Source organism: Schistosoma mansoni, chromosome 1 (assembly GCF_000237925.1).
Source record: "Schistosoma mansoni strain Puerto Rico chromosome 1, complete genome".
Taxonomy (NCBI): Eukaryota; Metazoa; Platyhelminthes; class Trematoda; order Strigeidida; family Schistosomatidae; genus Schistosoma; species Schistosoma mansoni.
In genome coordinates this window covers 54,073,895-54,090,395 of record NC_031495.1, presented here as the reverse complement: position 1 = coordinate 54,090,395, position 16,501 = coordinate 54,073,895, and the positions used below count along the sequence as shown (strand labels likewise).

The window sequence follows — 16,501 nt, the reverse complement described above, 5'->3', positions numbered from 1 at the left end:
TATCCTTGATTTCAATTTACAAGCATTAAAAATATTGCGATAAAATGTTATGTAGCCGAGTAGTATTACTCATAAGTTTTAGGACCCATTTGAGACAGATTTTGGAAGATCTTTCAGACCTAAAATGACAAGCAACTAGAAAACCTCTATTGTTTTCCACAATTTTTAACTAGATGAGAGGAAAACGTCTACTAACTGACTAGTTTACTAGCTTTGAGGTTGTCAGGCCAATTGTGGACAACAATTGGGGAAAACGATTCTATATATTCTTCAAGAAAGGTAAAACACCTCATTCCGTTAAACTCAGATGTCGTTAGAAATAAAGTATGTGGACAATCCTCTGCCTACGAAAAACATTGTTTTGTTATGAAAATATTTATGATGAAAAATCAATACAATTACAACGGACAGACAATTTTTACATGAACAAAGTATAACCCAACCTCCATATTTTGGGGACATTTGGGCAAAGACTTGAATTTCCCTTAGTCGTACGAAATCATGGGGAGAAAACCCGAAGTGTCGATTCCCTAAAATTTTCTATAACGGCTTTCCAAAATTTCTTCCAAAGCGAACACAATTTTCCCCAAAATGATGAGATTGGGAATGTAAACAAATTATTATGGTTCTTTTCACGAAATGGCATCCACTATATTTCAACAATTGATATGACGACAAAACCTGATTGACTTGTCCACATACTTTACTTCTACAAATAATTTTATTGTTGGTGTGAGAAGCGCAATTTAACTTCCAAATGCAAAAACGTTACAGCAAATACTTTTGGGGACGGTTAAAAAAGTGAGATCCTTTCAAAGACGCTCGCTGTTCCGTTTAAACAACCTTGAACGACCCTACAAGAGGCGGTCCGTATTTCCGTTGGGTGTCTGTTGAGTTGGATGAATATCAGGTTTTCTCGTATGTAAGTGTTCTCTTGCCGCAGCAAAACCACAAAATCATTGCGTAGAACATTGATTTAGCTTTCTCTGTCTTGTAGTGCACACGTTGAATCTATTGTTGCTTCGTAATTTACCAGTCTCCCCATTTTGGCGAAAATGTTGTCCAGTTTGGGTAAATTTTAGGGACAATTTTGGTCGAGGGCATCCTGTTCTGTTTTTCTGAAAGCGAAAGGAATTGAGAGCAGATGTAACCTGGATCGTGGATAAATCGTGACATATCTGTGTCCTTGCCGTCATATGCTACTGCTATACATAAGAAGACGAACTCTTGCACGTTAGCTCGATCAATCGCGAAATATAAGCTGTATAGTTCATCATATTCCTAGACATTGCAGTCGATGAAAGGTGGATAACACTCACACCTGTCCTAATAACAACAAATTAACTACCCAAACTAAGCAAACAGTATGTGGATTCAACGAAGCTAATTTTTACTTAAGAATCATCAATAAGCAGGTAAGACTGTAGTCTCTCTAACGCTTGTCTTTATGTAGTATTCTTCACGATACAAAATATGAATCGGAGTACAACAAAGTGTGGAGACGTGACAGGAACTGTTTACTAGAAGAGGTTTTTTGTAGTAGTATTTTCAACTTAACTATATCTGCAACTTGTAAACTGATTTTTCTGCATCAAATGTTGCTGTTTCTGTACCAGTAGTAATGATGCATCAATAAAATTTTACCCAATTTTATTTCCGTCTTCTTCGTAGTTTCATGGCGAGATATACCGATAATCATAACGAGTAACTGTTTGTGAAAATTAAAAGCACTACTAATTGTTTGCTTTATAAGTGCCCGCTTCGTTACGAAAACTTATAGTACCGCACCAGTTTAGAGGTTTTGCTAGAATGTTGCGTTGTATGCATAAATCTTTTCACTTTGACAGTTTATTCGGATGAATACTTGTAGTGTCATTGTTTCCTAACCACATGGTCTTCGAAGCTAAGCAAATAATGACTGAAAAGATGTATATTCGACATGTTACACGTGGCGAAGGTCGGAAGTGGTGGATGTGAAGGCATTCATTCAATCGAATGACATGGCTCAGCCTTGCAGACGTGCTCTATATGTGTAACCTATGACTATCCATATTAAATGGATTATTCTATCCCCAGCACACATGTGTTCTTCAGAAGTACTAAGTGTCATTGTTAATTGTCACGATACGATGAGTCAGTGTAGATGGTGATGAGACTTCCACGTAAGATCTTACAGATTAGGCAATCACATGACCAATTTACCTTTTTCGGATTAGGTCTACTATTGTAGCTGTAAATAATTCCCCAAAATCAATAGCTCATTAAGTGTTCGACATTGGATGCTGACCACGTTGTTTAAGTGGACTTGTTTAGCTGAAGGCTTTCGGTCATGCATCCGCACCAGATCACGTTTCGACTCGGCGTGGGACACAGCTCCTACGTTTCATTAGCCAGCTCATAGAAAAGGTCCTCGATATATTGGTAACGAATCAAACATATCTTTCCTGCCTCCTCTCGTCTGACTTCTGATTTCTATCTGACTGGGAACGATCAAACATAGAAGGTGCTACTGGTATCCAGTTGTAAAACTAGAATATCCGTTGCATCATCATTGGTGAGACCGACGTGATCTGGTACACCAAGTCAATATACTGTGAGTCTGTTCCATTTTGGAATATTATTATTCATTGTTATTCCTTATTTGAATTTTATATATTGTGATATACCTTTTTTCGCGAATTTTTTTTCTCGGATATATTTTAATTAGACATTTTTCGTTAGCTATATTACTATGACGGAACACTCACCCAAGGTCTTTAAGTTAAAGTCTATTCCCCCTATTTCGATTCAGTTAACGCCATTTTGGCCCGACAATATCGAGTCCTGGTTCTGCTATGCAGAAGCCGATTTTTGCATGCACGGAATCACGGACTCGCGCACACGTTTCCTCGCGGTAGTTAAGGCGTTACCGCGCGAGTTTAACAGGTACGTAACACCTAGTATGTTTACTAGTGATGTTTCCGAACCTTACGAATCGCTTAAGCTATCGATTTTAAAACGAGGAGACCTAACTGATCGACAACGGTTAGACCAACTCCTTAACAATATCGACTTGCAACTTGGTTCTGCGACGGACATGTTGCTTAGAATGAGAGAAGTCATCGGCCAACGAACTTTCGATGATGGCCTATTTCGACAACTTTTCTTGTCTAAACTCCCTCAACAGGTGCAGGCAGTGCTTGTTTCATTTCAAAACAATGCCATAGATGAACTAGCTGCATCTGCCGATCGAATCTTGGAAATCACTAGATCTTCTAAGGCCGAGGTTTTTTCCATCAAAGAAAAACCCCAATCGACCTCGACTGACATGGCCGAACTATGTCACACGCTTACACGATATCTTAGAGTTCGCAATGACCGTAGTCGGTCAAAAACCCCGCGTAGAAGTGCCTCACGTAAGCGATCTGGCTCTCGACCACGAGAGACAGACAATCCCGACTGGTGCTGGTATCATAACCAGTACGGTAAGTTTTCCAGAAACTGCAGGAAACCTTGCAATTATCCGACCCCAAAATCGAGTGACACGAAAAACAGTTCGGGAAACTTCCCAGCCGGCACGCGTTAACGGCAACCGTAGCCGGCGAACACAGCCGCCTCTTATATGTCACGGATGTGACTACGAAAGTTCGCTACCTCGTCGACACTGGCGCAGAAGTTAGCGTTCTTCCAGCAAATCCCGACGACAGACTTCGCGAGTCTGTTTTAAGTTTACAGGCGGCAAACGGAAAGCCGATCGCTACTTACGGTAAAAGGTACGTCTACCTTAACGTGGGTTTACGCAAACCCATACACTGGATTTTCGTGGTTGCAGATGTCTCTATGCCAATCATTGGTATAGACCTGTTACAACACCACAATCTACTCATCGACACACGCGCACGAAGGTTAATAGACGGAAACACTAAGTTATCCGTTTGCGTAACTCCTTGTTCTGGTTGCAGGTTATCCCCAGTCACGATTAAGCACGCCATAGACCCCTTGTACCAAGCAGTACTCGACAAATACCCCGGGATATGCCAATCGCAATCGAAATTACCTTGTGTAACCAGCAATGTTACACATCACATCTCGACTACAGGACCACCTGTATTTTCGAAAGCTCGAAGACTCGCTCCCGAGAAGCTTAGGTTAGCTAAAAACGAATTCGACCACATGATGGACCTAGGGATAATTCGACCATCGAATAGTCCATGGGCATCCCCATTGCACATGGTCCCTAAAAAGGACAGCAATGATTGGCGGCCAACTGGTGATTATCGGCGTCTGAATGCTAAAACCATTCCCGATCGTTACCCGCTGCCTCATATTCACGATTTGACAGCTACCTTGAAAGGTACAACTGTCTTTTCGAAAATCGACTTGGTTAAAGCTTATAACCAAATCCCGATGGCAACTGACGACATTCCTAAAACCGCCATCATCACTCCCTTCGGTCTTTACGAATTTCTACGAATGCCTTTTGGTTTAAGAAACGCGGCTCAAACCTTCCAAAGGTTTATAGACGACGTCTTCCGAGGTCTCAACTTCGTACATGCGTATGTTGATGACTGTCTAATAGCAAGTCCGGACAGAGAATCACATCTCAAGCATCTGGACATTGTTTTCGATCGACTCCAAAGGCATGGCATTACTGTCAACATTCAGAAATGCCAAATCGGAACTAACTGCTTAGACTTCTTAGGACACACCATTGATGCCCAAGGCATCCGACCCCTTAGGAGCAAAGTGGCGGCCATTCTGGATTACCCAGAACCGACCACGATCAAGCACTTACGAATTTTTAACGGACTCGTAAGTTTCTATAGACGGTTCATACCCAAATGCGCATCCCTAATGAAACCGTTAACCGATCAGCTTCGTGGAAATGCGAAATCAATTAGTTTAGACGACATAGCCCGTAAAGCATTTTCCACAGTTAAGGAACACATCGCTAAAGCAACCTTGCTTGCTCATCAGGACAGTCAAGCGCCCATTAGTATCGCCGTAGACGCATCCGACTCAGCAATCGGAGCAGTCTTACAACAATGGGTTAACAACTCGTGGCAACCCTTAGGATTTTTCTCGAGACGGTTGCTAGACGCGGAATCTAGGTGCAGCACGTTCGGTAGGGAACTCCTAGCTATGTATTGTGCTGTACGGCATTTCCAACATTCCATCGAAGGAAGAGAATTCACGCTTTTCACCGATCACAAACCTCTTACCTTCTCTTTAAGTTCGTCTTCAGACAAGTACTCACCGCGAGAGTCTCGACAACTCGACTATATTTCGCAGTTTACTTCAGACATACAACATATTTCTGGAGCAAACAATGTAGTCGCAGACGCCTTGTCTCGAATTAGCTCCTTGAACAGTTTCCAAGGAATCGACCTTCTTAAACTCGCTCAGCTTCAAAAAGAAGACATTGATCTTCAGCATGAGTTATCCTCGACAACTCTTAAACTAAGTATTAGGCAGATGGGAACAGGTAAGGAAACCTTACTCTGTGACACATCTACAGGTAGGGATCGTCCAATTGTACCAAAACATTATCGCCGCAACGTCTTCAATACGTTGCACAATCTTTCTCATCCAGGTGCTCGTGCAACAATCGAACTTATAGCCGAACGCTTTTGTTGGCCTGGCATGAATAAAGACGTGAGGGAGTGGGCACGCTCCTGTGTAAGCTGTCAGAAATCTAAGGTCATAAGACATAACAAATGTCCCTTAGGCTCTTTCAAAACCCCTGACGCTCGTTTCGACCACGTCCATATAGATTTAGTAGGACCCTTACCCGACTCGAACGGATACTCATATCTCCTAACATGCGTAGACCGTTTCACGCGATGGCCAGAAGCAGTACCGATTAAGGACATTACTGCTGAAACCGTGGCCCGTGCTTTCGTCGAACGATGGGTAGCAAATTTCGGCTGCCCTTCCACAATCACTACAGACCGCGGACGCCAGTTCGAATCTGGACTTTTCCGTTGTCTGACCTCACTATTAGGAATCACGCGCTTCCGAACGACCGCCTACCACCCACAAGCAAACGGGTTGGTAGAACGTTTTCATCGACAACTAAAAGCTTCATTATCAGCTTCAAACGTTTCACAGTGGACAGACGCTCTTCCACTCGTCTTGCTAGGTATCCGCAATGCAGTGAAAGCTGACATTGGATACACGGCATCTCAACTCGTTTACGGAACGACACTCCGACTCCCAGGAGAATTCGTGGATCCTTCAGCTTCTTCATTGAACATGGATCTAAACTCTTACACGAGTAGGCTTACAAACGCTATGCGTTCAGTTAAACCTGCTCACACTCGACCTCAATCAACTGATGTTTTCGTTCAACCTGACTTACGACATAGTACACACGTCTTCGTTCGTCGAGACTCACATCGACGACCCCTCGAATCAGCATACGAAGGACCCTTCAAAGTTCTTCAACGCGAACCTAAGTACTATGTAGTCGATAAGAACGGTACGAAAGATAGCATCAGTATCGATCGACTCAAAGCTGCGTACCTAGAAGGAAACCCTAGCTACGTCGATTTTCCTTCGGTACAAGCAAACGACACAGCTACTACACTCGTAGTACCCTACACGACAACCGACACACAACTTGATACTTCGTCAACGTCGATAGAAAAACCTAAAACAACGCGTTCTGGAAGACGAGTAAGATTTCCAGAACATCTTAACGAATATTGCACGTAGGACATAAGCTTTATCTTGAATTACCCTTTCAAAGTTTATTATAAATTTTTTTTAATATGCTCATTTTTTTTATTTATATAAAAAAAAAAAAAAACAAAACATTTTTTTTGAGCGTATATATTTATATATTGAAAAAAACCAAAAGAAAACCTTTTTTTCTGATCGCTTTTACGCTGTTTGTAAGTGTATCAGTTTATTTTTTTCCGCTCATCTTGTGTCCTTACGCAAGTACGAGTGTATTTTCGACATGCACTCACACGTTTTATTTTTCCTCTTTTCCAGGACGGCTGGAAAAGAACGACGAAGTTTCGCAAGGAACCGAAATTTTCATTGTACTATATTTCTTTATTGCTACGTTGTACATTTTGGTCCCATAGTTTAAGGAAAGACGACCAGACGCTGCTAAACGAAGCAAGCTATCAGAAGAGTGTTTACCAACGACAAACTCGTTGGGTTTACACTTCTGGCTGGTCACGTCTTAGGGGCATCACTACCTCACTAGAGGGGGAGTGATCTGTAGCTGTAAATAATTCCCCAAAATCAATAGCTCATTAAGTGTTCGACATTGGATGCTGACCACGTTGTTTAAGTGGACTTGTTTAGCTGAAGGCTTTCGGTCATGCATCCGCACCAGATCACGTTTCGACTCGGCGTGGGACACAGCTCCTACGTTTCATTAGCCAGCTCATAGAAAAGGTCCTCGATATATTGGTAACGAATCAAATATATCTTTCCTGCCTCCTCTCGTCTGACTTCTGATTTCTATCTGACTGGGAACGATCAAACATAGAAGGTGCTACTGGTATCCAGTTGTAAAACTAGAATATCCGTTGCATCATCACTATCAAATTAGTATTAGTGCCGAACTAGACTATAATTACACATACTAACAAGATTTATAGTGTGAAAACTGTACAGTTGTTATATTTATATTGGGATGATTCACTGGATGAATAAACGTAGTAGTAGTCACTATAAAACACAGTTGTCGTCAACTTGTAAATTGTTTCTCCACATAAACTTCCATTTTCAGAAATTCGCTAAGTCGTTTATCGGCGTATACTTGATTATCAGAAAGGTTCGAGCCTTCCAATTAGTTGACAGGATATATGGATTACATAACAGAAAACATATGAGGACCTCAGCTTCATGCAATTTTGAAAACAACAAATAAGTCGTGAAAAAAACTATTGAACCTCTTTATCTGCATCAAATCCAATAAGTATGTAGATGGCGTCGCGTCACGATTGACTGTGGTCACCACCACAGGAAGATTACGCATCAGGTATCGCGTTAGATCCCTCCGTAAGCCGAAAACCAGAAGGCTGTTAATGTTCCAGATAAGATATATTTGTTGGTATTGAAGAATACCAAGACGTGCCAAAGTTTACAAACGGAACTACCGAGCGTACTAAAGTTCGTGCAGGGTCACAGGCGAGGAAAGAATGTACCTCAGAAGTATATAAACCTTGTGAAGTTTTTTTACTCAAACACTACTAGTTGAGCCAGAACTTATGGGGAACGGTCATTTTATTTTGCAACCTCATGTACTGTCCGAAAGGACTGTCCACTATCTCCATTTGTTCAGTTTCATCATAGACCTACTGCCGAAAATAACGCTCTCGTCTACTGAATTTTCGGGCATCGATCTCCTACCAGAAGGTTCACTCATTGACTCAGAATACGCAGATGACATGGTTCAGTTTGGTGAAGACACTGACAAAATGCAGAGTATTTTGGTAGCACTGAGCAACATTGCCAGGATGTTTGAGATGCATTTCTTCGCCTGTAAATGTAAACTGTTGTTTTAGGACTGGTCTGCATCAACACCTGAACTAAGAATAGGGAGTGAAGTAGTCGAACGCGTTGACAACTTCCATTATTAAGGAAGTCTGATCATCTCGAATGGGTTGGTGTTCGAAGAAATCTCTGCACGGATTCAAAAAGCTCGTTCAACGTTTGACAACTTATGTAACCTCTGGCAAAGGCCAGACATCCGTCTATCAATTAAGGGACGAGTATAGTGCGCAGCAGTTCGTTCTGTTTTGCCTTATGTTGGTAGATGCAGACTAAATGGTTGGGTTCTGCGTGACTACCGTAACCAAAAATTGGAGACTGAGTGATATGTCTGTGAATGGATCACAATGGCATAAACGTACACACTCTCTGCCCTCCCTTATGCCGTGTTATTAAAATTACTTTAACCTTTCTTTTTACGAATTAGTTCTTTCCCTCTGTATCATATCCTTATATGCGATCTTTTTTTAAATAATACTGCCATTGAAGTAACTACTTCTATGAATTTAATGTTCATTTTGTAGTGCTTATTAGGCGTAGCAACTTTGAATGATGTATATATATGCCTGATCCTACGTTGTAGATATCTGACTGAGACCTGCAATTCTTCGACACTGATGCTGACATTACTGGCTCTATGGGACATTCCCCTTCTGAAGGCGCTCAGCCCATCCGCACGGTCAAAACGTCATGCCATTGGTTCTCGCTCACATGTTACAGGTTGTCGGGGATTTTGGATGTCCTTATCTATCAGCTATTAACAGCTTCTTTTTTCGTCACACGTAAACTTTCGTAATTTCTGTGCTTGTTACATAGCGTTTATACCGGTCTTTCAGTAGCTTGACTTATTTGTTGCCCACAACCTGAGTGAATGTTTGGTAAGCCTAATTTGGTCATTTGTAACAACGCAAACTCAGGCAAGTGAAATTCACCATTTATCAAGTCAAAAATAGACCGGAATCAGAGTTTGAATCAAAAATGTGCTCTAAAATCATTTACATATGACTCACCTCCCCAATTGTGGTAGTCATGAACATGGGTGTTGGCAGTTGTTTATAAAATGCAGGTTGAAGCTATTGAGCGTTAAACTATTTATGAATTTTACATAACTTGCTAACATACAGCCCTAAACAGTTCTATCCACTATAAGTATAATCGTTTTCGACTGAACTGACATATTGTTACGTAGAGTATCTGAGAAAAAAATTATATAAGTAACAATTGACGTTGATAGCCTTCCCTGTCCGCTTTCTGAACGTTTACGGGATTTGTGTGTAACATTACTGTGAGCGCCACATAAACTAGGTGAATATTACTCGTAAGTAAAGCGATGCGTGTTTGTTTTGAGCATGGTATCTAAAAACTATCGTGATTAATACTAGTTTTTATGTCTGTTATAGGAATAACAAATAAATTCCTGTCAGCAGAATCCGAAACCACTGACCAAATCCCAAACAAAGTTTTGATTCATGTTGACGAGTAATATCGAAATAGTGCTTACCAGTTATTTTATCACTGCATGTAAACAGTGAATTGCTAAGAGTGTTATGAACGCTGTAATTGGATTTTTCTCAGATTTCACATTACTTATTAAAGTCTTTGAATCCGTTTATTTGGTGCCTGCAGTTTGTTTGTTAACACCAAATAACTAGGAGGGTTAGAAAATGAAGAGTACTATTTGCAACAAGTATTAATGAATGATGGCAAATCGTTAGATGAGGTTGTGAATTTTCATCGGTTTGGATCTTTGAGCCATGTGTTGCATGTCAAGCTTACCAACTATTTGATTGTTTGTTATGGTTATTGATACTTGGGTAACAAATGTTTGAAGTACGCTTCAAATTTATGATCGATCCTTTGTGGATATAAACTGCAACCGTTAAGCGTTACTAAGCAAATAAATGCATCATTGTGCTTGTGCTCTAGAACATCTAATTTAGCACATGAATGAGTTTCATTTTTCTGGCAAACCCATTTCACCTCCAAAGATGTCATCGCCTGCCGATGCAAAATGTATTCTTCCCTCTGTAGCAATATTTTTTACTATAGATCACTAAAATCAGTGAAATGTTAGAAACGCCTAATGATACCAAAAACGCCTGTGGAGGGGGGAAACTTTTGAGTCGAAGCTTTCCTGCAATAATAACGATAGTGTTCCGCTTCAATACTTCAGATAAACTGTCGGAAGTAACTGATGTCTTCATCAGCTAATATATCTTACACGTAACGAGCGTAACTATAAAGTTCGAAGAAACCTTAAATCATTTAGGGATCGAGTGAGAGGGTTAAGAAGGTGGCATGAGTCGACAACTTCTCCTTCGCGACTTATAAGGCTTTTTTTTGAAGCCGGCATTAGTTTACTGAAACTGGTGGTCTCGACAATATGATATTTCTCTGGGCAGTTCCTCTACCGGATTGTTCTGGAGTTTGATGTGAACAGCCAATTTGCGACAGTTATGAGCATTAGTATATAAAAAAGTAAAGATTCTGACGACAACTTTTCGACCGGGTACTCTCCGTTTTCGAGTCAGTAAATTGGTGATGGGGGTGGCCCATTAATTACAAGAACAAAGAAAATTACTCCATCGCAAACACAGAAACCGATTATGGTGGAGACTGGATCCTTAATACTTAGAGTACCTTTGATATTACGCGGATCTATAACCCATGGACACAGAAATGTTCTATGCTCGACACAAAAACTTGGAGCCACCATAGTACGTTTACAGGTTCGTTTCTTTCGCTACATCGGTTACTTGTTTAGTCTAATACAACGTTTGTGTTCAGACATCTCAAAGATTTATTCAACTCATTTTCATGTTTACTTGATGATTAAGATTGAAAGAACAATACAACAGAACGTTAATGATTCAAGGCCAAACGTATTGGACACTGAATAGATCCTAAAAATGACACTTTCAAAAGTGCTACGAGTTTCTGCTTCTCATGCCTCCTTGGCGCTTATACTTTACTTACGTTTCCATAACTATCGGGAGTTCTTTCGTATTCGGATATCATACAGGAGTTATTAATGCACCATTATCAGTAGGTTTTCAAAATATGATGAAGATATTTTTCAAGCTCATTCAAAATTTTACTCAAAAAGTTATTGACGAAAGACAATACACATGTGGCTCTTCATGCGTGAGAGTGATTATGTCAATATGCGTAACGGGATTTGTTATCGGTGGGTTATTTGGGGGCTTGTTTGGTGGATTTTTAGCTAACAGACTTGGTCGGTATGTCTATAGACTGTAAATGACTTTAAAATTTAGAAGAAAAACTCTATTCCTTCTTTCTATCCCAACAATCTTAGGATCTGTACTGATCACGGTCTCGGTGAGTTTGAAGTCGTTCGAGGCTATTATATTCGGAAGATTTATAGTCGGTTTTTCTGCAGGTACTCGTTTTGGAATGTATTCGAATGCTTTTTCAGGTGCTTATACAGTTGTCACACCTACATACCTTTCAGAGATCGCTCCAATAAAGTCACGTGGCGCGGCAGGGATTATGAATCAATTTGTTACAGTGCTGGCCATTTTTTTATCTCAGGTCCTAGGTCTGTCGCAAATAATGGGGACGGATAAATTCTGGCCATTCTTGTTAGGTAATAATATCGTTGTTATGGTCTGGTTTCAGGTCTTTGCGCTCCTGTTTGTTTTTTGCACGTGATACTTATGACGTTCTGTCCTGAAAGTCCTAGCTACTTGTATTTAGTAAAGGGAGATAAAGATGCTGCAAAACATGGTACTTTTTCGTTAATTAAATTCCTTAAACAGTGTAGCTCTTTTGTTATTAAGAGGTAAGGACTATGATGTCGATATGGAGCTTGACTCATTTCAACGAGACCCGGAATATATTACCAGAAATTATTTTGGAATGGGTGACTTATTCCGAGTTCAACATCTCCGATGGGGTTTATTTGTTGCACTCATTCCACATTTTGGGCAGCAACTCTCAGGAATCAATGGCGTGAGTTACTGATTAAATAATTTTGCAATTATGATATACAATTTAAATCTAACTTACGGAATAGTAAGCAATTTATCTTTAAAGCGGTAATAACATATTTTTATGGGGATTACTGTCAGATTAATTTGGATACTAGTTATATACTTTCAAGTTACATAACCCAATGTGGTAATTAGAAGTATTTGAATTTTTATTTGAACCAGGAATCCCCGAATCAGAGCGATTGAACCACACATAACTATGTGAAAACAAACGAACGTATTGTATTTAAAATTCAACATCAGCCAGACATCGAGTACAAAAGAATCATTAATTCATACAAACACCACACCCAGCTAGCCGTTTCCTTCCTTGTTTGTTCAAGATTTGTCACCAATTAGAATAAATCAACATTTTAAATAGACACTTTTAAGATTAGGCTAAAGCGTATAGGGTATAGATTATTTTGAATGACTTCACAATTAATTTCTTTAAAATTACTGTTAAGACTTAAACATTGGAAGCCTGTATAAATGCATCTTGATTTGCAATAACCGGTAAATAAAGACGCTTAGAAGTACAAGAAAATCAAAATTCATTGTATCAGGCAGTGGTTATTCAAAGAAAAGTATTTGTTAACCAGTTTTATTCCTAATCGAATGGATCAGACGATTATTTTTTAGATTCGTTGATATAGTTACAAACCTACGTATTATTCAACGGCCATATTTTCAGTCATCATAGTCTCAGTATTACCATTGTCGACTTTTATTACAACTAATAATGTTTTGTTAAGTTTGAATAAAAAATTACACTTCATATGATGGATTAAGTTATAATACACATCTTGGTTTGTCAAGTAAACTTTTGAAGGTGATATATTCCGGCACTTTGTCTTTTATTGACTAACGTGTTTAAAAAGCTATTGAAGCCTCAAAGTTCATTTTGTGAAGCCATGACAGTTAAAATCAGACATTCCCGCCGGTCATAGATAAATCAGCTCGGGCTGTTAAACTGATCATTGACTTAATGGTCTCATCTCCGGCTTTCTACAAAAGTCGTTTAGATACATCTTAGCACATCTGCTTTCTTTTGATAAATATTAAATTTAAGTAACACACAAAACATCAAAGTCATTTAAATTGGGACGTACAGAATTTTATGATGAAAAACCGGCTTCTTTTGTTATAAATCATTGGCATCCGATTATCCACATTTTGATTATCTTTTATCTTATAACTATTTTTGTATTAACAGTTTATCAAAGTTAGTCTGCCGTCCTGTCTGAGACTAGGTTTGCATTTGGCGCAGTTAATGCTCATACATAACATAACTGATAAAAATGGACAGTTTTTTCAGAAATCCTGAGATTTGTTAGTACAAAGTAAGAGCATAAGTGGTATTAAGAAGAAGCCTAATTTTACGTTTTACTTTTTGTCAGCCTAGTGAAAAACAGACTACTTATAAAGTCAGCAAAGTTGGTTACGGATTTGACCGTTTGTTGTAGCAATAGGGATTATATGCAATCCATTAGCTATTCTAATGCTTTGATGTTTATTTATCGGTTTGCATCGTATAAACTCGTGTGAAACGTTTTAGTTTTAACATTCATCTCTTGTTATTCAACTGACTGGAAATATTCCATTTCTCTATTTACAAGGAAATTAGAATTTATGTTCCACCCCATACATCGCTTAATAGTTTAGATAGTTGCAGAAGTTCTGAAAATGTATTTTAATCTAAGGATTTATTTCTTATAAGCGTTTTTGATTAAATATAAATGCATTTTATCTGAAAATCATGGCTGACACACGTAGAAACTAAAAAGTGGTATTAATAAATGGCCGTTTGTATGTCTAGTTTTATCCAATAAATTACCACTTTTGTTGGTAATTTATCACTTTTTATTCTTTGGCGTATGATATACATTTGCCGTCTTTTTACTTACTTTCTGAACTGTATTCAAATATTCATTATACCACATTTATATTTATTTACATTGGCTTCTAACTGCACAAACTTTTGTAAAAGCTTCCAAAACACTTTGCAATTATACTTTAAAACATTACAGCTTGATGAAACCAATCTAAAAAAACAAAACAATTAGAAGTTATATTGCCTATTTACTTCTCTTTCTCTCTCTCAAATTGTTGAACTTTCAGGTCAGCAAAGATGTATATAACTATTCAAACCATTTTCCGTTTTGAGATTTATCAACGGATTAAGCTCAGTGAGAGAGTAGTCAGGTTTATGTCATGCAAAGTTTGATTCAAGATAATACGCAGATTTATTAAAAAACATCTTTGCTCGAATTAATATTGGGCCTCTTGTTTTTTTAACTTTAGGTTTTATATTACTCTGTTCCACTATTTGAAAGTGTCGGCCTAACTAACAGAGACGCCAGTTTTGTCAATCTTGGGGTTGGAGCGGTTATTGTGTTAGGCACAATTGTGTCTGTATGTGTTATTGACAGAGGAGGCAGACGCATGCTATTACTCGTTGGATTTTCAATATGCTTAGCCAGTTTAGCTACATTTACAACAGTTTTGTCAATTCGGAAGTTCAGTCATACATCTTGGTTAACCTACATTTCTATTCTTGTATTATACTTATTTGTCTCAGGATTCTCCTTTGGCCCAGGTATATAAACAAATATTTCTGTTATTCAATCATCTGACAAAAATCGACTTTTAATCAGCTGTGTCCGTCCAAAAGCTAAGGCAACTTATTTGCGTAACATATACAAAAACGGTTAACAATATTGTGTACAGCTTGTACGCAAATAAATAACTTTTTCAAGGTAACTTAAACATATGGAAATACTACTACTTGTGTCTGCTACTCTCCTATGAAGCTCTTTATCTGCAATTAGAATATTGTTTAGACGAACATGAAACTTATGTATTGCAACAGTTGCGTGCTTATATTGAGATCTTATTCCAACTGTTGCAAACCTACAGCAAACTTTTGATATCGAAGTAAGCTTCAACGTATGTGGATTGGGAAACATCAGCAATTTAAACGATGTTTTTTGATCAAAAGTTTAGGATCAGCTCATAAAATACAACTTCATCTACTAACTACCTCTAAATATTTGTATAGAACTGAAGATAACAAAGTAATAAAGTTATTTAGTCTTTAAAACTGCCATCGTTGGCAAAAATGTGTCCGACAAATACATGTTTCATGATCACAAAAATGTTGTTTGAAATGAAATGGACTCAGTAATAGATACGGTTATATTTGCCTAACTTTGTTATTTAAATTAAAGTGAATATAAAGCGGAAAGAATCTGGTCAAATAATGATCTTTTATAGTTCCAGAATAAAGTGTGCTTGTTAAATGTGAACTTAAAATATGATAAGAAGTACACAGACAAAAACCTCTCAGTTTTATTGTTGTTAACAGGATCAAAGAAAAAAACATCTTACAAAAACTACTTGAATAGTTGACACTATGGGACACGCATTATCAATAAAGTTCTCATTAATATTTTCAATGTTCCGTCAAACAAATAATTAGCCTCACTATAAAATTACACAGTTGTAGACTAAAGTAAAAAATTTACTAGATTTTACTATTTCTCAGGATGTATGTTATCATTATCATTCGTATAAAACGAATAATCACTTTAATTTCACCCCTCATGATTTATGATCTTCATCATATTTTTCGGTCATATTCTTAGTTCCCCATTAAACAGAGAGTCAAATAATCGTTGAAGTCAGTAATGCCTAAATTTACTCTAAAAGTTTGTTTTCGAAATATCTGTTTATTGGACAGTGGAGTTAATCATTAAAAATTTATTGCCTTCCAACAGAAATCAAAATACTAATATCTGCAAACATGTTTAAAAAATATAGGAACGCTTTAACATTTATTTGGATATCCAGATTCAAACAAATTTAATATAGGTGAATTTCGTACTGAAAGGAGATATTTTGTTGATGGATGGAACGATTCAGTGAAGACAAATTTCTTTTCCGTGATTTTATCAACGGCCGTTTGTACTGTAGTGAATGAAGACTCAGGTGGGGAAGGCCAACCGATTGTTCAG

At 38.3% G+C, this 16,501-nt stretch overlaps 1 protein-coding gene across 1 annotated transcript; it reads left to right on the top strand.

The window, feature by feature from the left end:
• Positions 1–11,439: 11,439 nt before the first annotated feature.
• On the top strand, positions 11,440–15,092 carry Smp_127200 (hypothetical protein; the record flags this gene model as incomplete). The annotated part of the gene is made up of 6 exons (XM_018794863.1): positions 11,440–11,732; positions 11,769–11,893; positions 11,930–12,100; positions 12,133–12,240; positions 12,278–12,465; positions 14,790–15,092. 6 exons carry the CDS (start codon positions 11,440–11,442, stop codon positions 15,090–15,092), a joined length of 1,188 nt encoding a protein of 395 aa, XP_018649233.1.
• Positions 15,093–16,501: the final 1,409 nt, after the last annotated feature.